This window comes from Ochotona princeps, chromosome 2, assembly GCF_030435755.1.
Source record: "Ochotona princeps isolate mOchPri1 chromosome 2, mOchPri1.hap1, whole genome shotgun sequence".
Classification (NCBI taxonomy): Eukaryota; Metazoa; Chordata; class Mammalia; order Lagomorpha; family Ochotonidae; genus Ochotona; species Ochotona princeps.
In genome coordinates, this window is record NC_080833.1 from 68,444,561 (window position 1) to 68,469,979 (window position 25,419).

Sequence of the window (25,419 nt, forward strand, 5' to 3'; positions counted from 1 at the left end):
TTCATCTGATTCACTCCCCAAGTGACTGCAAGAGTCCCAGCAAAGCCGATGCAAAGTCAGGAGCAGGAGCTTTTCCAGGTCTCTCACGTGGTGCAGGGTCCCAAGGCTTTGGGCAGCTCTTGACTGCTTTCCCAGGGCACAGGCAGGGAGCTGGATGGGAAGCGGGGACACCAGGACTAGAACTGGTGCCCATATAGGATCCCCGCATGTGCATGGTGAAGACTTTAGCTGCTAGGCTGCAGTGCCAGACCCTGCAACTTATCTTTATTATGGCTTTCTGTTTGGTTGCCAGGAACTAATATTATTTATTTATCTGTCTGATTGATACATAGAAAATTTCTCTGCTACATCTTGTTACTTCTAGTTAAAAAATCATTTAACCAGTAACTTTTTATCTCTTTATCCCCAGCAATAGGTTTTAGATATTAAGCTGATCCTCTGTTTCATGTTAATTGTAACAGACCTAAAGTAGGTGAAGTACCTCCCAGTCCTGTCCATCAGTCATTCCTGAGCATAGGGTTCTCAATGTATTTTTGAATAAAATACTAATAATAAATTAAAATTAAAATTAAAAACTGCTGTTGAAGATAATTTATAATCACATTTACAAACAGTTAATCAGTTAAAGATTCCTCTCCTGAAGAATTTTGCGTTTGTGATAATCCAAAATTATTCTTGCTTCTGAGTAATAAAAAATGTTATCTGCTGCAGATATTAGTGCTTGATAGACTTTCATGAGTGGAAAATTCTCAATAAATGCTTCTTATTACATTTATTGACGTAAATTAAACTTGGTGAATATTGATTTAGCTATTAAGTGCCCAGGTTTTTTGGTATCCATTTTCACTCTTGGGAGTTGTTATTTTTTTTCTCTTATATTTCTTTGGAATTTCTCTTTTCTTTTTCATCTCAGTTCTGCTTAGGGCTTCCCGTTATTATAGAATTTCCTAGCAGACTTGCTATGTTCCTTAGATAAATCAGTGACTAATCCAACTAGCTTCTATCAAAAATAATGTTCTGACACGCAAAACAGGAAATTTTAATGTCTTCCTGAAATATCAGTAAGTTTTTTTAAACTGCTTTGCAGTTAAGTACAAAAAAAACCTAATATTTTTCCTCCTTACCTTTTACAATTTGTTGCTTGTAAGTTACCATAAAGAAAACATGCAATTAGGATTCTTGTCTGTGGTTCTTTTCCCTGACCTATAATCACAGCTCCCAAATCCCAGCCCACAGATCATCACAAACATTAGGATCCTCCCATGTATTCGTGATTTGAAAAGGAAGTCAGGAGAGGGTATTTGTTAGACTCTGTGCTGGTCTGATGCCTTGCTGCATGCTTCCTAAAGGATTCTCCTGTTTCTGCGAGGATCGGTATGGGGAAGACAGGAATGTCCGGAAGGTAATCTGCATGACATGAAAAGGCAAGTTGGATAAGTATGGGTGTTGATACTGTAGCATGAATTTTATTCTGTTTAGTTGATTAACAAAAATAGAATAGGTATCTTTAAAAGAAATTTATGAGGTTTATAATATACTGTTAAGTTTGATAATAGCAAATGTATGGTCGAACTCTAATCCAACTGTGTAGCTTTCTAGTCACTTAGCAACCTATGAAACAATAGCATTTAATATTTTACGTGAATATTTAGCAAAGGTGACCAAATTCTTAGCATCAGAAACTTTTTTTTGGTAGGCAGAGAGTTGTTTTTTTCACAGTTCGTCTTTTCACTGAATACTTTCATATCACAGGTAGATTCTCATTTTAAAATTGTGAAATGATAGTTTTTAGAGGGAGGAGGATGTTTGCTTGGCTTCCAAAATGTCTCCTACTGACTCATATTAAAATCTGATTAAAATCTCATTGTGTTCCTGCTTTCACAGCAGAAGACTCCTATAAATTGTATTATATGAAACTGAATAATAGCTATGGTTTGATTTAAAGTATTAATCTAAATTTGTACATTGAAGCTGTGGAGTTTCAGGATTTTAATTTACTGAAGTGCCAGAACAATTTCTTCCATTTAGTCTGACAAGTGTTACGTGAGAAGCATGTCTTCCAAAATTAGGAAAGGCATATATATTATACTATTTACAGAGTCTATTAAAACTGGTTAAATTTCATATTTAAGATTCAGATATGTTTTTTGCTAAAGAGTTGCTTAGATTTATTGTCAGTGTTGCTTGATTCATATATTAAAAGTTGATTAAATTTAAAAAGCTGGTTTGAGAAGAGTTAAAGGTTGGAATTCCAAAATAGCCTTTGATTTTTAACAGGTTCTGTAAATCATAAATACCACAAAGAATCTTCCTTGTGGCAGTATCAGGTATTTGAGTTGAAATGAAGAAGGGCAATTTCTAGTATGCAAAGTACTGATTTTTCATATAAAAGTGAGTGATAGCTGTTGAATGGGAGTGATGATTCCTACATTGTGATTTTTCAAGGCAGAAAACAATGTGGGTTTGAATTTTTCCATTCTTTGTTGCCTTTGTTACCCTTTGTTAAAAAATCTTCATTGTTCATTATTTTGCTTGTGGAAACAGTTTCTTATGTAAATGTGGAAGCCTACCCTTTCAGAAGGCAGTTTAAGAAAAAAATGATCTAGTATTTTTAGTAAACTTTGAAAATAAATGTCTGATTTGTTCATTTATGTAAACTACACATTTTACTTAATAGCAAAATTATCAGATGTTTTTAATGTAATTTTATATAGCTTCAATTTTGTAATAATTTAAAAGTTATAATTGGTTTTGGAGCTGCTGTTAAAATTTTAAGTTTTTTTTTTTTTTCTAAAACTTCATTAAATCATTATTCTACTAGGTCTTGGGCCTGAATTGCAGATTTTGCTTCCCTAGTACCTGGAGCTTTGTGCTGCTTTCCTTATAAAAGGAGGAGGCTGAGTGTTATTATATTTTGGGTTACTCCTTCGTGGCCTGCATGGCATGGTGGAACACACCCAAGGCAGGAGCCTGGAACTCCTTCGAGGTGGCAGTGTACCAAACATGGGGGCCACCTTGCATTGCCTTCTGAGGCACATGAGCAGGGAGCTGGATCAGCAATGCCCAGATACGGGATACTAGCACCGCCAGACGAGGCTCAAGTGCTGTGCCACAGTGCGGGGGCCCAGCTCAGTGGTTTACAAAACTCTTCCTTTAGGGGTTTATTTTATTAGACTTGTGTAAATGATGGAAATAATGATATACTTTCTGTCAAATATTGATACATTTCCTGAAAAAATTCAATGTGTTTATTATAAATTGATAAGCCTCAGTATTTAAGTGTTTACTGTTTTTTACTTTGAGGGATAGGGATATGGCGCCTGTCTGCTGGCTTACTCCTCAAGTACCTGCAGCCGGCCCAGCTGAAACAAGGGCTCCACGGTGGATGGCAGTCACCTGTGCCTCCCAAGGTCCGTGTCATTGGGAAGCTGGAGTCAGGAGCCGGGGAGACATAGAACCCAGGACTCCAGCGACAAACCAGGGTCTGCAGGGCCAGTTATCCACTCCTAATTAGTTAATTTAAAACTAGTGAAATCCCTACATTTCCAACTTTAAAAAGTGCTGAAGGCTTTGAATTCTGCTGCTTTTTCTTTGTCCTTTTGATTATTCATATAGGCCATTTCTTTTTGTTTCTCCCTCTTCTCTTCCTTCCTTCCTGAGGGGTAGGCAGCCTTCATGCAAGTTGTAGATGTGAAAAGCATGAATACTCCTTCAACTTAGCTCAGGACTGGGAGTAATTCTCTAGTCCAAGTCGATGAAATTGAATCCCCATGAAATTTTAAGAAAGAGAACCGAAACAGCAGCTTTGAAGTTTGCCTTTGTGAAAGGCACATCACCACGTGTTTCCTTTCTCTGATATACGCAATGATTTTTAGAATTGGTTGCATTGTTACACATTTGTGTGATTTGGAGTGAATTCCTATGAGTTTCACAGAGGTTGGCATGCAGAATAGAAGATGGAAAATCAGCTTTGAGTTTCTTCTTTAAGTTTAGAAAGTTAAGGCAAGGGAATGAAGGAACAGGAACCAAGATCAATTTATTTCAGAGTAGGAATAAATAAACAGTGACAAAGCCCCCCAAAAGGAAGGGACTTTTGTATAAAATGCTGTTTTAACCACAGTTAAAATGAATAATGCTCCAGAGGATTTTTGATTGTATAAGTCATTTGAGACCCTTACCTTGTGAGAGTGTGGTGTGCACATATATTTATGTTTAGTTGGCTTGGCTCAAGGAAAATTTGTGATTTCATAGTGGAATTTTTCTTACCATTTTACACTAAAGTATTTGTTACAGCAAGTTAGCAATTATGTATATATGTATTTTTGCTAAATCGGTATATTGGTCTAGAAGGGTTTTTTAGGAGACTAATAATGAAGTAGAAGCTTCTTTAATACATACAAGAATGTGAAACATTATTAATGTTAACAGATGTTGCACTTTAATCCCCTAGAATGATTGTTTGGTACCAGCAGGAGATTTATTAAGCCTGAGTTGTGTGAAATTGTGTGTGCATAAGCTGCTACTTAGATTGTAAAATTCTGTTGAAAACTGTTAGAAAGTTTTAGCTGTAATTGGCAGGAAAGTATTAACTGAGCTAAAAGAAGTATGTGTGTATGGTTGGCCCTTGCGCCTTAACCTTTTTATCATTTATCTTCTTGTATTAATGTCAGTGAATTATTAATTCATGAGCCAGGGTGGGAAGGGTGAAGGCACCATTTAAATGTATGGCAAATTTATCCTTATCACTAGAGACATGAAAAAAGTCATTTTGTGTTATCTGTAAAATGGAAAGGACATTTTAAAATTTCATTTGCTGTAATCCACTTCTCTTCCAGTAAAACACCTAGATTATTACTTCCATAATATAATGTTCTTATTAAAAATTTGTAACCCTCTCTACTCTTCTCTTATATAAATACAGTTAGAAAAGTTTAGCTTTCATTTATTTTAATGTGATACTAATTATAGCTTAAAATGTAAATGATAGGTTACGATTTAAGTTAAATTTTAAGAAATATTAGGTTTGTAGAAAATAAAAATATTTGTCAGTAGTAATTCAGGTTATTCATTGAGGTGTGTTTGGATAGAGAATTACTTCTGTGAGAAATAGATGTGTTGATTGCAGCGTCACAATTATTTGTGATGAGATTGGCGATTTTGGCCTTGTGGAATTTGTAACTTTATGGTAGTTCTGTTGAGGTAGAGTCTTTGAGGACCTGGGGCATATGCAGTGTTTCCTATGGATAAGTGGCAGTAGTGACAGGAATTTCAGGAGTTTGAAGCTGCGTTGGCCACAGCTCTTTCAAACCATCATAGCAGATCAGTGCTGGACTCCCTTTGGAATCAGCCAATACTTCTTGCTCTTCTATTACCTGCTAGTTTTGTTGGTTTTATATTCTGCGGTGCCAAACAAAGGAGTAAGGTAAGTTACTATGGTAGCATTCTTTGTTTTTCTTTCCTGGAATTTCCTCCCCAACATAGTAAGCTACGCATATACACACACTGAAACACTCACTTGTTTTAGTCAAATTATCATATGACATTGTTTTATTTTTATCATTACAGCATGGTTTTACATAGTGTCAGCATTCAGTGTTTTAAAGTAATACATTGAAGTTTTGATTATTTTGGCAGACATTAATGGTTATTAGTTCATTGCTTATTTATACTGCATCCAGTTATCTTGGTCTTATGCTTGTTCATCTATATCAGAGGATATGAAACTATGACCAGGTAGACATTTTGTCAGTGAATTTTATTGGCATACAATTGGGTCACTTGCTTCTTCATTGTCACACCTCTCACCTTACTACTGCAGAGCTGTACAGTGGTGCCAGAGGCTGTGACCTTTAAACCCAAATTATTTTCTGATTTTTTTAAATAGAAAAAAGTTACCTGACCCTTACTCAGACATCTTTAGCATCATGCTATATGAGTGGTTCATTTTAGTCTTTCAAAATACAGTGGAATACAGTTGATGATTTTTTAACTTTGAGGTTTGCAGAATTACTGGTTGTTGTCATTAGTAGTTATTATTTAAGCAGGTTTTTTTTGTTGTTTGTTTGTTTGTTTGTTTGTTTGCTTTTCTATGTTAAAGAACAGATGTTATCCAGGGACTTGGGCTCTCTTCATTGCCTTGCCAGGTCATCAGCAGAAACTGGATCAGAAGCAGAGCCAGTGCTGGTTAAGCCACAATGCAGTACCTTGAATTAGAGAATTTAAAAATTAGTGAAGTATTAATACCATGAGTCTGTCAGAGGAAGTCTTGGCAAGTACTCCAGCCTTCTTGTCGGTTTTCCTCAGGTTTTTATAAAGTATGTTTCTCTTTGTTACAAATTTAATGTTACTTGAAACTTCAATTCAGGTTATAAAATTAATTGTGTATATTTAAATTTCTCATATTTGTTTGAGAAGCAAATAGCAGATGTCGTTCAGATGGTTTCCTCCACGAGTGCCTGTGTTGGCCAGGGCCTAGGGGAAAGCTGGGAGTTCAGTTCAGCATTTGCAGGGAAGTGGAGGTGAGTATTGAGTTTACTGAAGATCCAGATACAAATGTCATGAGCCATAATACTCGGTGGGTACTAACTCCACCTAAGAGCCAAAAACTTACTTCTGTCTTAAGTAAGTCTGACACATCTTTTTTGACCATTTGTAGGAAAACAGAATGGGTAATATTATGATCTCAGTTTCAGATTATTTTATCATAGCTGCAATGTCTAAGTTTGTTTCAAAAAACAAGAAAAATTTCCTCTGAAACAACTACTTTAAATGTGGTTTTTAAAAGTATGAATTTACAATTATTGGTGAAGTGTTTTGATAAAACACACAAACCCTTAGTTTAATTTATTGTAGAAGCTCCTAAATATCTTCCTTACAGTTAAGTCAGGATCATTGACTATAATTTGAAAATGATGAACTGTGAATTTAGCATCGTTTTTATCCTTGTTATGGTTGGGGAACCTGAGGTCAGGGGAATTGTCCCCGCCCTCACCGTGGCAGGGTGAACCAGAACGTGGAGTACATTGTTGATCTCAGTCTGGAACTCTTTATTGGGATGAATTTAACTAGGTACCAGTCTCAAGGAAATAAGAGTGAGGAGCTAGTATTACTTTTCTTATTTCTCATTATTACAGTATGAAATACATTGATCTTTTCAGAAGTTTCCTTTAGTTATTTATAATGTATATTTTGGATATTGATAATTTCCTATCATAATTTGGCTTCAGTATTAACTTCTGCGCATGTTAGCCATGATCTTAATTTTTATAAACTAGCTCCCTTTTTAAAAAATATATATTTATTTTGGGCCCAGCATGGTGGCCTAGCGGCTAAAGTCCTCACCTTGAACGCACCGGGATCCCACATGGGGGCCGGTTCTAATCCCGGCTGCTCTACTTCCCATCCAGCTCCCTGCTTGTGGCCTGGGAAAGCAGTGGAGGACGTCCCAAAGCTTTGGGACCCTGCACCCGCGTGGGAGACCTGGAAGAAGTTCCAAGTTCTCGGCTTTGGATCGGTATAGCACCTGCTATTGTGGCTCATTGGACGGGAGATCTTCTCCTCTGTCTCTCCTCTCTGTATATCTGACTTTGTAATAAAAATAAATAAAAAAGTCTTAAAAAAAAAAGAAAATATATGTTTATTTTGGTGAGAAAACAGATTTATCGAGAGAAGGATAGACAGATGTTCCTTACGGTGGTTCACTTCCTAAGTGGTTGCAACAACTGGATCTGAGTTGATGTGAGGCCAGGAGCCAGGAGCTTCCTCTGGGTCTTCCAATTGGATACAGGTTCCCAAGGACTTGAGCCATCCTCTGCTTCTTTCCCAGGTCATAAACAGGGAGCTAGTTGGAAAGTGGAACATTCAGGACACGAACAGGTGCCTATATGGGATCATAGTTCATGCTAGGGGACAATTAGCCAGTTTGGGCATTGGGCCCAATTCCTTTATTTATTTATTTATTTAAGGATTTATTTATTTTTATTGGAAAGGCAGATTTACAGAGGAAATGACATGGAGAAAAAGATCTGTCTGCTGGTTCATTCCCCAAGTTTCTGCAGTGATTGGAGCTGAGCCTATCTTGAGCCAGGAGCTTCTTCCAGGTCTCCCACGTGGTTTGGACCATCCCCTACTGCTTTCCAGACCACAGGCAGAGAACTGAATGGGAAGTGGAGCAGCTGGAACGCTAGTTGGCACCCATATGGGATCCTGGTGCATGCAAAGCAATGATTTAGTCACTGAACCGTTGTGCTGGGCCCAATTCCTTTACTTTTTAAAAGGTTTGCTTTTATTTGAAAGTTAGCTTTTGCACATAGGGAAGATTTTCCATCCACTGGTTCACTTCCCAAAATGGCCACTGTGGCTGGAGTTGTGCTGCTATGAAGTTAGGAACCAGGAGCTTCTTCTGGATCTCCCATGTGGGTGCAGGACCCAACTACTTGAGATGGCTTCTGCTACTTTCCCAGGCCAGAAGCAGAGAGTTGGATTGAAAGTAGAACAGGGAGGACTGGAACTGGGACCCCCTGTATGATGTGGCACTGCAGGCAGAGGATCAGTCCATTGAAGCACCACACTGGCTCCCACAGTCCCTTTATAATCTAATTTAGGACCACTTAATATGAATTATACCCAGAATCAAAAATATTTAGGAGTCATTCTAGATATTCATTGAATTGAATTGATACATGTGCAGTTATAGTACAAATATAGCCTACTTTTTAAATGGTTTTTAGTTTACTTACAGGCAGAGATGGAGGCAATAAGGGAACTACTGAGAAGTTGGCAGAATTACCCTATTTGCTAGTTTACTCCACAAACTGGCAAGAGCTATGGTTGGATACTGAACCTGGGAGTTGAGAACTTGAGCTGGGAACTCCACTGGGTCTCCCACAAGGGTGACAGGGCTGTCTCCCATGGTCCTCCTTAGCAGGCAGCTGGAATCCTGCGATGTGATGACTTGGACCCCGGACTTTGATAAGGACTATGTGCCTCCCAGTGGCATCTTAGCCACTATGCCAAAATTACCCAAAATTTACTTTAAAATGCAAGGTGTAAGGATAGCTACCTGCGTATCTACCTATGCCTATGTAACTAAATATAGATACGGGTTTCAAATTAGTTGTATCATTTACTGAATCCATAAGGAAACTCAATACTTCACAAAATTTTCTTCAGCTTCTCATTGTGTGTATTTTATAGTTAACTTTTGATTTTTTTCATTTGTCATATTTTACTCAGATTACCTCATTATCTCTAGAAACCTTGGATAGTGATATTGATGATCTGATATACAACAGATCTCAGTTCATTATTATTTCATTTAGTGGTTGTATATATAGACCAAGAGGGAATTTGAATATTGATTCATGGAATGGCTAGTAACAATGATTTATGAACAGAGGATCAGTGAAGTCAGCCAAATGTATGGCTGCATTTTACAAGCTATTTTGAATTTTTTCCTCTGTATTTGTCTAAACAGTGCTCAAGCCTTAATTTCAGAGATGTTAGCTTGAGAACGTCTCTGCCATGATTATTAAGATGCATTTTGAATTACATTAGCAGAAATATTTGTGTGTTAACTTTTCTGACTTGTTATAACTGACTCAGGTAGTTTGATTGATAAGATTTATCAGTCTAGAATAATGTGCTAATTTATAACATGAAATTATAGGCATTTTTACATAGCAATATAAGTGAGTAAAATCAAGGTAACTCAACTGGAAATTAAAAAGAATTAGGCTAAATTTAACTATCATTAGGTAAGAGTGATAGTTTTGCTTATGTAAACGTTTTGAAAATCAATTCATTATTCTTTGAGCTTTTCATCATGTTGATAATGCAAGATGGCTTTGTTCAACTTCAATTTTTTTTTAATTCTAAAGGGAAAGAAAATTGCAAAGTAAATTTATGTGATTGATTTAGTTGCAATAGTAGTTTTAGAATATGGGGTTATATCCCCGAGCCGGTTAAATTTTCTCATGCCCCAATAAAATGTACATAATAGATTTTTCTGGGTGGTTGTCACAATTACACAAAATAATGAACTGATAAGTTTATTATTTGGGGGGGGAACATAACTACATATTAAATAACTATAGAATTTTACTGGGTCAGCCTGTTTTTGAAGTAGAATACAATGTCCCAGGATATAACGAGTTTCATTCGTCGGTGAGTTGCATGTAATAGCTGTTTAGTACATACTTGTGAATTTAAAAATTTGATCAATAACAGAAACAGGACTTTATGGTTAGCCTTGATTGAAATCTTAGGTCTACTGCTTAACTGGCTGAGCACTTGTCCCTTTCTGAGCCTCAAATTTCTGATTTTTGTTGTTGTTGTTGTTTTAAGATTTACTGATTTGAAAGTTATAGTTAAGATACAGAGATGGAGATACCTACACTCCTCAAATGGCTTCAAAAGCTGGAGGGCCTGGCAGAAGCCAGGACACAGAGCCAGGCCTCCTTCGTGGCTCTAGAGACCTCAGCACTTGAGTCTTCACTGCCTTTCCAGACACAGGAGCAGGGAGCTGGATCAGAGGTGGAGCAGCTGGGTCTGGAACTGTTGCCCAAGGGAGATTCCCAATTTGCTGGCATTGGCCTCTAACATCTGCCCCCCTCTGATCTTTGTAATACTGACCTTATAAAATATAGAATTAAAATGAAGAAAAACTACTTTTAAAAAATAGCTTGGAGGAAAACCTAACTTCTACAGTGTAGCTGTGCTGTATTTTTTTGTAGCTGCAAATACAGCTTTTTTAAAAATACAAAATATCTTCAGTGGATCAGAGATAACATTTTTGGTGTGGAAGTTGGGAATACCATCAAATAATCATGATATATAAGATTATGTTATTGAGCTGGTCATGTAACTTTGTTCTGTTTGTTTCTTTTGAAAAATCATTTGCAGATTTATGTGCAGTCATAAAATGGTTGGTAAGTGCCAGCTGGGCAGACATTTAGCCTAGCGTTAATATTTTGGTTGGGTGCCCATATCTCACATTGGAGTTCCTGGGTTCTTGTCCCAGCTCTGATTTCAGTTCTAACTTCATGGAATGTACTCCGTGGTAGTAGCCAGCATGAGATGCCTGAAGTACTTGGATCCTTGCCGCTCAGATTGAGTTTCTGCCTTCTTGGCTTTGGCCTGGCCCAACCACTGCTTTTAGAGGAATGTGGAGGGGTGAGCCGGGATTTTGTCTTCTTTTCCAAATAAAAGTAAATAGATAAATAAGAATTAGAAGATAAAATGGCAACTATTTTATTTTTAATTTCCATTGGATGGTTTTACTAAAGAGAATGGCCGACTGTGCTGGACCAGCTTCTGATGTCCACAGCTGCAGGATGCATTTGCATGCTCAGCATGACTCCTAGATAGTAAGCATAGAGCAAATGTAATTTACTACTGGCTTTCCTGAGCTCTTCTTTCTGCTCCTCTCATCCTCAGAGGAGGGTTTATTCCTTCACAACAAAGAAATTTCAGTGACGGGTAAGACCAGTGAAGAATGTTAAGGGGACATTAGCAAAGTTTAAAGTCGGCCAGACTTGGTACCAGTGTCTTCAGAGCTGCCATCCCAGAGGGTGCTGATGGTGCTTGTTGTTGTGCTTTTAGAATCTCCAGCAGCATTGTCAGTCTCAACCCCAGGGAAAGAAAGGAAGTTTCAATCCAAAAGAACCTTGAATGTCTGTAGCTAAGATTAACAATAGCCAGGTTTTTTTTTTTTTTTTTAAGATTTTATTATTATTGGAAAGCCAGATATACAGAGAGGAGAGAGACAGAGAGGAAGATCTTCCATCCGATGTTTCACTCCCCAAGTGAGCCACAACGGGCCGGTACGCGCCGATCCAAAGCCGGGAACCAGGAACCTCTTCCGGGTCTCCCATGCGGGTGCAGGGTCCCAAAGCTTTGGGCCGTCCTCGACTGCTTTTCCCAGGCCACAAGCAGGGAGCTGGATGGGAAGTAGAGCAGCCGGGATTAGAACCAGCCCCCATATGGGATCCCGGGGCTTTCAAGGCGAGGACTTTAGCTGCTAGGCCATGCCACCGGGCCCAACAATAGCCAGGTTTTACATAAGCTGAAGTAGTGAAAGAAGGCTGTAAGGGGTGTTGATGTTTTCTGCAGTTTTAGGAAGTGTAAAATGGCTGTATGTAAAATATACCTGAATTGTGAATAATCAGAATAATCAGAATTTCAGCTAAAGTGCAATTAAATTGTAATCTGTTTTTAAATTTTCTTAGGCTTTGCATGGGTGCAGACTGATGTTAGTAACATCCTTGTTGTGTTTGGTTTGTTTTAATTAAATAGAAAAGCAGTTTTTTTGACCAGTGAATTCTGTACATATTGATCATAATGTTGCATGTAATATGTGATCAGAACGATGATCTCATAAAGCTAGTTCTTGTTTAGACTTGATGTGCAGTTAGCACAGAAACCAGAGCTTCCTGAGCGCGTGGTAATAAGCATTAGCACATGGTAATAAGCAGGGGCGACTTCAGTAAGTCTTGTGCTGTGATGACTGTTTTTATTCTCCCTTTCTCTTCATCCTTATAGTTGTTTTTTATTTGATGTCAGTGTTCTTCAGTAGAAATCGAATATAAGGCTTCATAAAGCAATTTTTATTGTAGCTGTACTTTTTTGGTGGAATATTTGCTCTAATTAGTTTTAGAAAATTTTAGTTGAATTTGCTTTTCTTATTGTTAACATGATGCAGTCTATTGATGCTTATTAACGAAAGAGGGTTTTTTTTTCTGTATTTACTAAACAAACAACATGTTATTAGGCTAAATGCAATATCCTGACAATTTAGCATTAATGTGTGACTGAAAACTGGGTAGTGGTATTTGCCTTTTAAATAATTTTGCTGACACTTGAAGGCACAGGGTATGTAATGCAGCTAATAAATATAAGTAGGCTGAAAGATTACAGCTGAATGTACATTGTAAGTAGCGTATAAAGCATCAGGGCCTGTTGGGATATGGGCAGTGCTGAAGCATATTCCTGGAAGTCACTCACTGTTCAGCTTTGGAAGGTTGGTAGTACTGATGCATTAATTGACTTTCTACATGACAGAGTAATAGGATACTTAGTTCTAAAAAAAAAAAAATCATGACAGGCTAGGAAGACAATGGCTTGTGGCTTATAGAAACAAGATGAAATTGCTTGAATTTTGTTTGAAAGATTAAAACAAAGCAAAGATGGAATGGCTTGGATATTTAAAAATGTTAATGGTGTGTATTTCCAGTAGATGTGCTGTTTCTGTGCTTTCTAAGAACTAAACTTGTACCACAGTGTAACCTGGTTCTTCCTTTACATCATGCTGAGGTCTGTGAAGTTCTTGAAGTATGGTTCTCTAAAAAATCAAAAGACAAACAGGTTATTAATGTGTGGGAGTTCACTTGGTGTAATCTGTTTGCCAAAAGGATGGCGTGGCGCTTTTGTGGGCTTGTTCCTGGGTTTTGTTTTTCTTTTCCCTCTTGCAGAGCTGTCTGTAGGTAGTTTAGAAGAGTCTGCTAGCTGTATTGTCGTTTCATTGTCTTGGCTTCTGTCTGATTTAGGAATAACAGTTTCTTGGAATTCATTTCACCATGTTTGATTATTTATTCATTCTATTTTTAGCTGGTTGTTATTTGCCAAGTATTTAGATTTTATTGACTTTTTTTAAAAAGAGTTGTTTTTAGTTTTTAATCACAGCAGTAAAATATTTTGACTTAGCTTTTAGAATTGCACCTAAAAAGCTTGAACTTCTGAAAATCATTTTATTTGATGTGAAAAGGATTGGCTGTAAATTGTAGAATACTAAAAATAGATGGGATGTTCTCTTGTACCAGGTAGACGTACCCTTTATTTTCATAGAAGAAGCCATGAGTTTATACATACCAAAACTCGCCGTCTTCCGAAGCAGTAATTTCTGCAGTCTCATGATCAACTGGAGTGTAGTGTTTAAAGCACGTGTTACATTCTGAAGCCTTAAGAATGAACTTCAGTACATACAGTCTGGTTGTGAGTAGTCTGCCCTTGCCAAACACCACAAGCTGGAGGTCTTGGTTGTGTGGTTTTCTCCTCCTTTCCTGCTCACTAAGAGAGGTTTTCCTATCTTGGCAGCTGTTTCCTACAAGGCAGTCATCAGTCCCTGATTTCTTCCTTCCCTTTCTTCCCACAAACAAGGAGTCTTTCAAATAGCGGGTGACCAAAGACAGACTGAACTTGGATCGCTTTAAGAAAGTGGAAACATGTTGGAGGGTTGTGCATGTGGGCAAGCTGCCTGTAGGCATTAGCTCATTGAAATGAAAGCCCCAGCAACTAAAACTTGGACAGTAAAGACTTGGCTTGAATATGGAGCAGTCAAAAGACTGATTTAATTTTTACTTGCAGCAATTAATGCCTCATCTGCACATGAAAATTATTCTAATTGCTTGATCAGATCATTGAACAGCATATAGAAGATTGTTCATTGATTATCATTATGATATGACAGGCCATGAAATTATCTGACTTTTTATGCCTTATATAGAATAGCTTGAGCAGTTGTAAGGCAGTCATGTTGTCACAGCACTTGCAAACCAGTTATGTCTCTTGACTAATACGAGAAGTCAGTGTGAAAAATGAGCAAAGCAAGCCAGCTAGTTCGGCAGGGATGTGTGCTCCGTGTCTCCATCAGATTAACTTTTGATGCATCATTCTTTTTTCTATTTTTGGCATTCAGAGGAGCAAGCTTGTTGCTCTTTATTGTGTTCTTTTCCTTTGTGTTGGAGGCGTCTATGAGGTGTTACCCGAATCAACTTGTAATTCCTCAGTGCTGATGCTGTGTGCTGGAGAGTTTGTGTGTGTGTGTGTACTATCATTTATATCTGGAACAGTGTGCGTGACAAAAATCAACTTCCTGTTACAGAAATATTTTTGCTAGTTTCATCTGTGGATATTATGCATCCTTATATTTACGATATAGTAGTTTTAATTTTTATGTCCTTTTTGACATAAAAAGAATATATAAGTATGATTTTGTTGACAAAGCAATACAGTGTCCTGTTCCAAAGCAGTTAGTATCTGACAACTTTTCCATTGAAATATATTATAGTAATGAAGCAGCTAATAGAATCCCATGACATATGAAGAAGCATACAGCCAATACAAAGCAGTTCACATACAGTGAAAGACAACTAGAACTCTATTGGGGAATTTTGCTTTCTTGAAATCGTTATGCTTTAATGACAGCATCTGAGTTATGGAGAGTTTGTGAAAGTTAAATCTGTACTTGAGAATAGGTGCCGACATGTCCTCACACTTGGTAAAACTTTAGTTATAACTTATTGTTAAGGGTGGCTTGAGCAGAGTTAGTGAGAGATTACTCAGAAGAAAATAGCATGAAGGAACTGTATGATATACTTTTAAAGGAAAACTTGGTTTATTTCTTTATCCTCAGAGATTGTAGACCTGCAGGTAGATCCCAGGAGTGGTTTTACTTTATGTTTATTAGTTGTTTACTTAAATTGCCCTAGAAAAAAGGAAAACACTTGAGTAGAATCTTTGGCATAATGGCCTGATTTTCTGGTATCCCAGGGATGAAGAAAGCCTTGCTGTAGTCCCACTCCACCGCCTTCCTCCATGGAGGACCCAGTCCTCAAGGTCTACCAGCACAGTATCAGTGCTGGGCTCTGTATCTGTTGCTGTTATTTCCGTGGGTAATTTTGCTTGTTTTTTTAAGCTTTATTTGTTTACTTGAAAGGCGGAGTCACAGCTTTCTGTCACTGGTTGGCTGCTCAAGCCTCTCTCACAGTTAGGGTTGGGGGAGGGTAGCCAGCAGCCAGGCACACCCGCATGGTGGGTGGCAGTGATCCAGGTGTTGGGGCCTTAATTTAATAATTCCTTCCAAGGCACGTTATCAGGAACCTGGACTGGAAGTACAGACCCTAATAGCTCTCTGGTGCAAGATGTGAACATATAACGTTGCCTCAATTGTTGTGCCATAACGCTGACCTCTCCTGAGTTTTTGTTTTTTTAATAGTGTGGTAGCCTTGTAAATACAGTTATTATGGGCTGGAGATTTTTATATGGGTCCATTGTAATGAAGAATGAATGAATAGTGATCTTAACTTGTACTTTGTTATATGAAAAAAGAAAACATATTATGGAAGTTGAGACTTAAAGGTCAAAAAGACAATCGCTTTAATAAACTGTACCCTTTATGAATAATAAACAGTTGGAGAATTAGCAGTTTGATGTATGTTGTTGAGCAGTGTGGCATATTGGAATATATTTGTTGCGTGAATGAAATACTCATAGGCTAAACTAGTATACCTTTGTAGAAAAAAGGGCTGATTGTATCTAGTCCATCCTGCAAGGCAATTAGATAAAATAATAGATGATATTGCTGTTACTAGAAATGAAAAAGGTGCATCTGTTGATAATACTTTGTTTAGAGGTATTTTGTGCTGAAGCTAATATTAATATAAGTCATGGAAAGAAAGATGCATTATTTTAGAATAACTTTGTAAACATTTTGGGTTTTTCTAATTCATATGTTGTTTTTTTCTGCAAATTATTTTTGAGCCTTCACCTCTAAGAATGTAACTATCATTTACATAGATACAGGAACATCTACTGTGCTGGATATAGAATTAAAATGCATTTCATGTTCTATACCCAGGAGAAACGGGGGAGGGAAAGAAACTTGTTATTTTTGCATTTTTTGAGACTTTGCAAGGCCAGAGAGTAAATGATGGATTTGTTTGTTTTTCAGATATGAGGATCAATGATGCAGACTGCTGGGCTCGATGAAGCTGGGCATTTATAACTAGATTCATTAAGGAATACAAAGAAAATATTTAAAGGGATCAATAATGGTGTCTTCTGGTTGCAGAATGCGAAGTCTGTGGTTTATCATTATAATCAGCTTCTTATCGAATACAGAAGGTAAGATGGAGTTAAAAATATTTTTCCAACTCAAGAAAACTTTATGTAAGAAAATACCTAGAATATTATTTTAAGAATAGATGCTTAGGTTTCCTGAATGTTGAATGTGGTTTTTTACGTTGTTGAGAGATTTTTTTTGTTACATAGCTATCTGATTTAGAACGTGCAGTATATCTGAATTTACATTCCATACAAATATATTTGGCATACTCATTCTAAATGATCCTCAGGAAATTAAGGGAAATTCTGGGGAATATCTGTTACTATTTTTTATTTTATTTATTCTAGTAAAATGGAAAATATTTTATGTCACTTCTTTGACTGTTTTGTCTGCCTGTGCTTGTAGTACTAAAACTCTAAACTTTTATCATGTATTGCACTAAAACTCATTTTTTAGTTGCTGTTTAATGTTATCTATGACTGTCACTTGTAGTATCAAAATTTACAGGGATTAGTAACTGTCTTGCTGCATTTATTACAGAAATTTTTTTTAATGTAGTTGCTTTTAAGTTAGAAACAGTGTAATGAGAGTATGTTTTCGAAGAGAGCGGTGATTTTTTTTTAATAAGATCTTTTATCTGTTGTTTGGTTTTTAAGAGGCAGAATAAGAGACATAGTTCTTACCAATACTGGTTCACTTCCTGTATACTCAGGACTGCTGGGACTGGGCCAGGTTGAAGCTGGAAGTGAGGGAATTCTTTATTTCTAAATCTGCCACAGGAATAACAGGGACCCAGTTACTTGAGCTGCCACTTGGTGCCACCATGAACATGCGTTTGCAGGAAGTTTGAATCTGGAAGAGAAGAACCTAGTGGCTAGGAAGAGTATCTGTCTCAGATCTCACTTGTAAATAATTAAATAATGAACCATCATTTATTAATTCCTTTGTAGATTTCCCAGGATCTATTTCCTCAAAATATATAAAGAATATATAAAATGTGATTAAATATATATAAAAATACAATGCATTTAAATTTTGGCTGCAATTAAATATTCTTAATATTTTAGAATTACAGAATTGATTTTGTATATAGTTTAAGTTGATACATTTACTAGAAAGGCAGAGTTACACACAGAAAAAGAGAAAATGATCTTCCATCCTTTGATTCACTTCCCAAATGGCTGCAGTGGCTGAGACTGGACATTTTTGGAGTCAAAGCCGCTTCGTGGTCTTGCCTGCTGTGGGTCCAGGGCTCTCCCAGGCGCATTAGCAGGGAGCTGGGTTGTAAGTAGAGCCATGGGGATGCCAGCTGGCACCCATATGTGATGCTGGTGCCACAGGCGATAGCTTTACCTGCTTTGCCACAGTGCTGGCCCCAGATTTTTTGTATATTTTAAAATAACCCTATTTATACCTATTAATAAAAGAACAGGTAGGTAAAAATTAGAATATATCCTACCAATAAATAAAAGCTTATTGTTTTATTGTTTCTTTAGTAAGTTTTAAATTTTAACATCTTATTTCAGCCCTAACAAATTTATTTGAATTTTTTGTTCCAAAATTGTGGTTAGTCAAGTTCTCATTGTTGTCCCAGTCTTCTACACTTCGCGTATTGATAAAACTTAAAAATAAAGTTTAAGTAACTAATTTAGATATATTTTAAAATAAGAATTTCTGTAGTTAGAAAGTAAATAATCATCACTTGGATTTAAGTCACACTGGAAAATTAAAATTATTGTTTCATGAGAAACAGTTATTGCTTTAAAGCAGTTACTGCTTTAGAATTGAAGATGCATCGAAAATAATGTGGAAGTCCACTGAATCAATTGTATAGTTTGAATGACAACAATACAAAAGGAACTGAGTATAAAAATGTGGATAGCTTGCTTGGATTGTTATGAAAATTTGTGTCTAATTTTATATTTATTATTTGGGGAAAAATCAACTGAATTCCTACTGTTAGAGTGTTTTTGCAAATTTAATAAAGATTCCAGGTGTGGACCAATGGCTCATTAGTGCAATAATGATAAGTTTTCTAATCAAGATGGAGACCACATTGCACAGCCTAGCAGGGGACTAGCAGAGACTTTTCCAGGAGATACTGCAGTTTTATGTCTAGTGTCACCTATGAGGTCAGGATTCATATCTGCTCTTAGGAGAAATTCATTTTTGGCACATCAGGCCAGGGGGTGTTGCTTTTGAAGCAATTCCCTCCTACGGATAAAAAGAACCTAGGATGACCCCATACTGCTGGTTGTAAGAGTATACACAGTTCATGCACACAGTCAGAACATTGATCCAGCATCGCATGAGTGTGTCTTGGAAAAGTTCTTTATTGCCAGAAAACTGATAAGGGTCTGGGAACACCCATGGAGAAACCAATCAAATTAGATATGAGAGCAGAGGAAGGAAGATATACATTTTACTATTCAGCCATAAAATTTCTTCTGAGCTCTGATTATTATCTTTGAAAACCTTAGTGAAGTTGTGTGTGTGTGTGTGTGTTTTAAATTTCAGAGTAGTTTTAAATTGGCTGAACAGTGTTTTTTGAGGTAGTAATACAGACTTGTTTTCCATAAGCATTTCTGGATCCTTGCAGATGATTCAGTTAAGATTTCCCATGTGATTTCATCCCTTATTCCTCATGGATTGAGCAGCTAAGGAGCCAGGTGCTCAGGAGTTGGAAATGAGTGGGACAGGCAGTTACCTGGAGGGGAGCCTGTGGTCTTCTGCATGCATGAAGCGTCAGAGACGTATCAGTTCCATCTATGCTAAATTGGTTTTTAAGAATCATGTGTTACCCATTAAAATTTGTTTTTGAAAAATAGAAAATATATCTTAGTAAGTCTTAAAAAACTTTGTTTTTGAAAATTAATGATTTGTCTAGAATTTGCTAATTTAAGCAGTGATTCTGTTAAGATCAGACTTTGAAAAAGTCTTGCAGATTTTTCCGAAGTTCATTCTGTTCCCAGAGAACTAGCCTAGAGCCCCACAAAAGTCAGGTTTGTTAAGAAACTGGTGTTCCTTGGCTGTGTTGGCATGTGTTTATAGGCAGAGTAACCCACTGTGGAATCATGTGTCACTATGTAGGAAAGAAAATTGAGCTTTTGTGTCCTAGAGAATTAAATTATGCTGTATAATGGAGCCCTGGTAAGCGTAAGTCAGACGTATGAAAGACTTGCTCAAGTGACAAGTTACAAATAATAGCAGTTCTTCAGCCTAGCTGATAATATAGATTTCAATTTGAACTCTTCTTCATCTAGTGGGATTTCCTTAGTCAAAATTTCAGTTCATTAATTCATGATACATTGTTGCTTTTTCATCTTTTAAAGAAAGATGTTATGCCAGGTACAAATGCCAGATATGCTAGAGACATTGTTTTACATGAATTAAGAAAATTGAAGAGCACAATCATATTAGTAGTATCTTACCAGTTTTCAATTTATATTTACATTCTTTAAGCACATTTTGTACTGACTTGTTATAATGTTACCATCAGCACAGACTGATGTGAATCTTTAGAGTCCTTTCACTGTCCAGATAGAACAAGACAAATCTAAGAGGTTAAATATGAATCAGAAAGAAAGTATGCGGCATATAAATATGTTCTTCAGGATGATTTACAGTTGTTGAGGAAGTAGTGACTTCTTTCTTCACAAATTAAATTTAGGAAAGATGAAAATATTTCAGACTACTGTACTCATGCCTTTCTTTGTTGCTATGCACATCTCCATTTTGCTCTATTTTATACATGTAATAAAATGCATGTATATGTGAACATACATGCATGTTGTGTATACGTGAGCATATATTCATTTACATAAGTGCATGCGAAGACACTTGTTGGCTTTGCAAAACAGACTTTTTTGTTTATTCATTCAGTTTTGTAGAACAAAGTGTGATTTGTGGTAAGCATGTAATCTGTATGCACCACATAAAAACATTGTTCACTGAAACATCGGGACAAGGGGTGGTTGAATTAGTGTTTGTGCCTTAGAATCTTCTAGAGCAAAGTGATGATGATGACACTTGCTTGATCTATGTCTCAGTGTAAGCTGCGTCATCTGGTTATAAAAGCCGTTGTCAGTATGGTGCTGAAGACAATGTTCTGCAGTGAAAGAATAGCATGAAAATATAATGAGGCATTGCAGTTGTTCCAAAATTCTTTAATTTTTCATTTTATTTGGAACGTAGGGGCACAGGGAAAAAGAGACCCAGAGAGATCCTTTATCTTTTGTTTACATGTTCCTTCCCCAAATGCCAAATAAATAAATAAATAAAATAATAAAATAGCGCTGAGGCAGGTGTTGCAGGGGACACGGGGACCCAGCCCGTCATCTGTTGCCTTCCCGAGTGCATACTGATAGAAGCTGGAGTGGTAAGTGGAGGATCTTGGACTGAAACCCAGGTGCCCAAGCACTTGGGCTGTCCTCTGGCCACTCTCTCAGGCATGTTAGCTGGGAGTGTGGTAGAAGCAGAGCAGCTAGGACTTGCAGTGGCACTCTGCTGCAAGTTGTTCAAGCTGCAGCTCAAGTTGGTGCACCACAGTGGTGCCCCACAAATCTCAGCACTGCAGACAGTTATTCTAGAACAATGCTGATGGTGCTATTCAGCATCACACTCTGAAGCTGCAGCAGTATATGTGTGGGAAGTTGTGGCAAATGTTAGGCCAGCATGGCTGGAGATGCCATGTAACTTATTAAAAGTATTTTCCGCAGAAAATGGATTTGCTAATATTTGAATGTTAGTGATAAATAGTTGTATGGGAGATAGTGTCTGCACTTTTTGGATTGCCTGTTATTCCTTGGTTCAGTTTTTGGGCATAATTGATTTCAAAAAAAAGACTTTATTTTTTTAAAAAAATACTGGTTTCAACAATATGCTGGTATAGAGAATTTTGTGAAAGTCACACCATATTGGAAAAAAGTTCCTTTCTGTTAAGGATAAATGCTGTATTTAGTAGAACTCCTAAATTCTTTCTTCAAATTTGTCTTTTATTGTGATACCCATGTTCTTGTACTTAGAAATAAGAATGTTGTCATTGATGTGGTAATATTATATTGACATTAGGGACATTAAATTGCCCAGTCTAGCAAAATTGAATACTTTGCTCATTTCAGTATATTTGATTAGTTGGAATCTATGAGGTAAATTTTCAGCAAGGTGCATGGGGATTTGGCTGTATGACTCCTATTAAACTTAATGGGAGTCACAAATCCCATTAAATTAATAGAAATTGTATGTTTGTGCTTGCTGCATAGAAAATATAACCTTATTTTTAAATTAACGAATTATGTAAATTAGCATCTATTCAAAACAATACATTAGTTTTTTTTACAAAAATTATTTATATATTTAGTAAAGACTAATAGGGTTTTACTTAACTGCATTGCTTTTAGGATACTTTAAATATTCATTGTCTTTTATGGGTATAATGGAATTTGATTATAGTAACTTTCTCTTCATAAGTAGTGATATTTTTAATTTGAAAAATACAAATATTTATGCCACTTATAAATTACATGACATTACGTCTTACTTTGCATAAAACCAAAAGCCTTATAGTATTACTACTGGAATTCAAGAGCAAGGGTAAATTGATTTTGAGTTGATTCAAAGTTGTAGACATTAAAACTGAGTTTAAAAGAATACATTGACACATTTTAAAAAGTTAATTTGGATTATACTTTGTTGCCTTACATTCAATGTGAAAATACATCGTGTTTCATAAATAAATATTAAAGTGCCTTAATGTTGATTTTTTTTCTTTCCATTCTTTATCTCTCTTGAAATTCTTTTCCAGTAGTGGAAAAGATTTGTTTATCTGCAGTCTCTGCTGATTGACCAGTAAGTCTATTGCTGGTGGAAAAGCTTTTTCAAATAATTTTATTCCCGACAGCAGCGTTGCTTGGGTGGTTGCTCTCCTGTTCAGTTTTTGAGAGGCAGGATCAAATATTTAATACATATTGTAAAATAATGGTTTGCTAAAAGGAAAGAGGTTATTAGCTCGTCTATACTAGAGTGTGTCTTAGAAATAGTGATTTTACACGTATTAGGCATTTATCACAACGTCTGTGTTTTGAAAGAATCAATAGCATATTAAAGGTAGTCTAATGAAAAGCACAGGAGACATTTAAAGCACTTGGATTTGTGGAGCTATAATTCTATTAATTAGTCATTCATTTCAATTTTGATGAGGCTTTTTCTTTAGGTTTTGGATTAATATACACATTTTCACTTTTTAATAGGCTTTATTTGGGTTGTGGTAATAGGAAATGATACAGATGATTGAACACAGAGCCTCGTCTTGAAAACCAGACTTGTCTGCTGTGTTGCTGAGGGGATGTCTTCCTGAAACATATGTTGGGTACCCTGTGGCACTCTTTATTTTCTTTTCTCCTCCTCTGCATGACAGAGAATGACATATGACAGCCATGCACGCTACATGTATTAGACATCAATGTGGATTAGTGAATATCTCATGACGTCTTTCAACCCTGTTCCTGAACTCCTTTTGTCAACTTGACAGAAATGATTCCTTGAGAATACCTAGTCCCGGCCTTGGGATCTCTTGGCTAAAACGTAAAGCTGGGAAGGGAATTCCATGTCAGCGCTTCAGGAAGCAAAACAACATTGATAATCTCTCCTTATCAGCATGAGACCCTCCTGGGTTTGACTTTTATGCCCATTGTAATTCTTGCTTTAAGGGTTATTTTTCTTAAAAGTGAATGTTTTGCGTCTGATGTTAAATAGAATACATCTTAATGTGAAAAAGAAGAAAATAAAAACAAAGATGATTTAAAATGGTTCATAATGCTATTACCTTGATATAATGAGCACATTTTTGGTTTTAACATATACTTGATATCACAGATGAAACAAAATTTTGCACACATAAGAATTATGTTCCCTACCTGCAGATGCACTGATATGGAGATTTTTCACTTCAGGTTGTTAGAAGCTATGTTATTGTGCCATTGTATATTTATATGTTTTCACAGCTGCATGGTAAAATATCACATGTATCAAAATTATTTAAGCCTACTCACCAGCCCTTTGTAATTACTTTCTTTTAAGTATGAGTTGAACAAATACTTATATGCATTTTCAGCTTCACACCTTTTAAGACCTCAAGCTGGAATAGTAAATTTTGATGACTTTTAGCAGAGAGTAGACAGTTTCAATGTAGATATTTTCAGTGGCACTTTTGAAGTGTTACTAGTGTGTGAGAACATCAGTGTCTAGGTACTTCATTAACATTTGCACTTTGATAAATCCAAGGAGTATTTATTAAAAATTTGTAATTTGGGGGATAATTATGAGAAAAAAAAGTTTTTGTGAGGATGTGTTTAATGTTTATTTTGAGGCAGGTTATTATTGCTGCATTTTTTCTGCTAATGTTATTACTATTTTTTTTAACTTTTTTTAAAAAAGATTTATTTATTTTCATTGGAGAGAAGGAAAGACAGAAAGACCCCCTGTGGCCAAAATGACCAGAGCTGAGCTGATGCAAAGCCAGGAGCGTCTTCTGCGTGTCCCTCAGGGGTGCAGGGTCCCAAGGCATTCCACCATTCTCTACTGCTTTCTCAGGACACAAGCAGGGAGCTGGATGGGAAAGGGTGTAGCTGGGATACAAACCAGTGCCCATATGGGATCCCGGAGCATTCAAGGTGAGGCCTTTAGTCACTAGACTACTGCTGGGCCTAGTACTTACTTTTAAAATTCATTGATAATGCTTCTTTGTCATTTTTATTTGAAAAATTGTTTTTTAGTTTCCTATTGTTTCATTTATACCACTTAAATATTTAGTATCATACTGCCTCATCAAAAGTGAATACAGATATATGTACCTTCTAGTATAGATGGAGAAAATTTAAAAAGCTTAAAGAGAACTAATGGTTAGTATATGCACATAGCAAACATATAGGTAGCACAGAAATACAGGCAGAAGGGAATAAAAGGAAGTCTCACATAAGCAGCAACATAGATGAGAATTTTATTTAGGCTTCTTATTTATATTAATCACCTGTGAAAACAAAAATCCTGTCTATCTGATCCTTCTATATTTTTCCAGGAAATTTCTTGCATTTTTTGACGCTACAGAATTCTAAAAATTCAAGCTTATCTTCCCCAGTGAGATATTTTAATGATTTCCATTATTCTTTCCCTCTTGAATACACACATAACAAGTTATTTAGAAATAAACTTCATTTTCTGCTTCTCTGTCTACCAAAAGTTTATTTAGTAGTGTTTATTTAGTAAACAAGTTTATTCAATAATAGTTTGTTAAATAGACTAGATGCAAAAATGAAAGGTTAAAGAAAATAACAATGTTGATAGATGGATGGATCAGACAATTTTAATCGCAGTTCCATGTGTATAACGAGAAGAGGTGATGTTTTTTTCCCATAAACTTCCCCTTTTGTTTCATTTTTTATTGCACATTACCCATTTTTCAAATTTGGGTATGACCAAATTTCAGCTACTTTGTCAGTTAAAGTGTTAATCGTACCACTCAACTGTTTACTTGACTTGTCAATTAGATGACTGAAGAACTTAGTTCTTACCTTTTAAATTGG

The 25,419-nt window shown here is 36.4% G+C and overlaps 1 protein-coding gene across 18 annotated transcripts in view; it reads left to right on the plus strand.

The window, feature by feature from the left end:
- The window catches only part of ADGRL2 (adhesion G protein-coupled receptor L2), a 653,944-nt gene that overhangs the window by 489,104 nt on the left and 139,421 nt on the right, over nt 1–25,419 (plus strand). For all 18 annotated transcript variants that reach the window (XM_058658496.1, XM_058658506.1, XM_058658538.1 and 15 more), the window contains one exon: nt 16,727–16,899. In XM_058658496.1, the coding sequence (XP_058514479.1) occupies nt 16,827–16,899 (73 nt within the window). In that variant the 5' untranslated portion in view covers nt 16,727–16,826. The remainder of the gene's footprint in view (nt 1–16,726; nt 16,900–25,419) is intronic.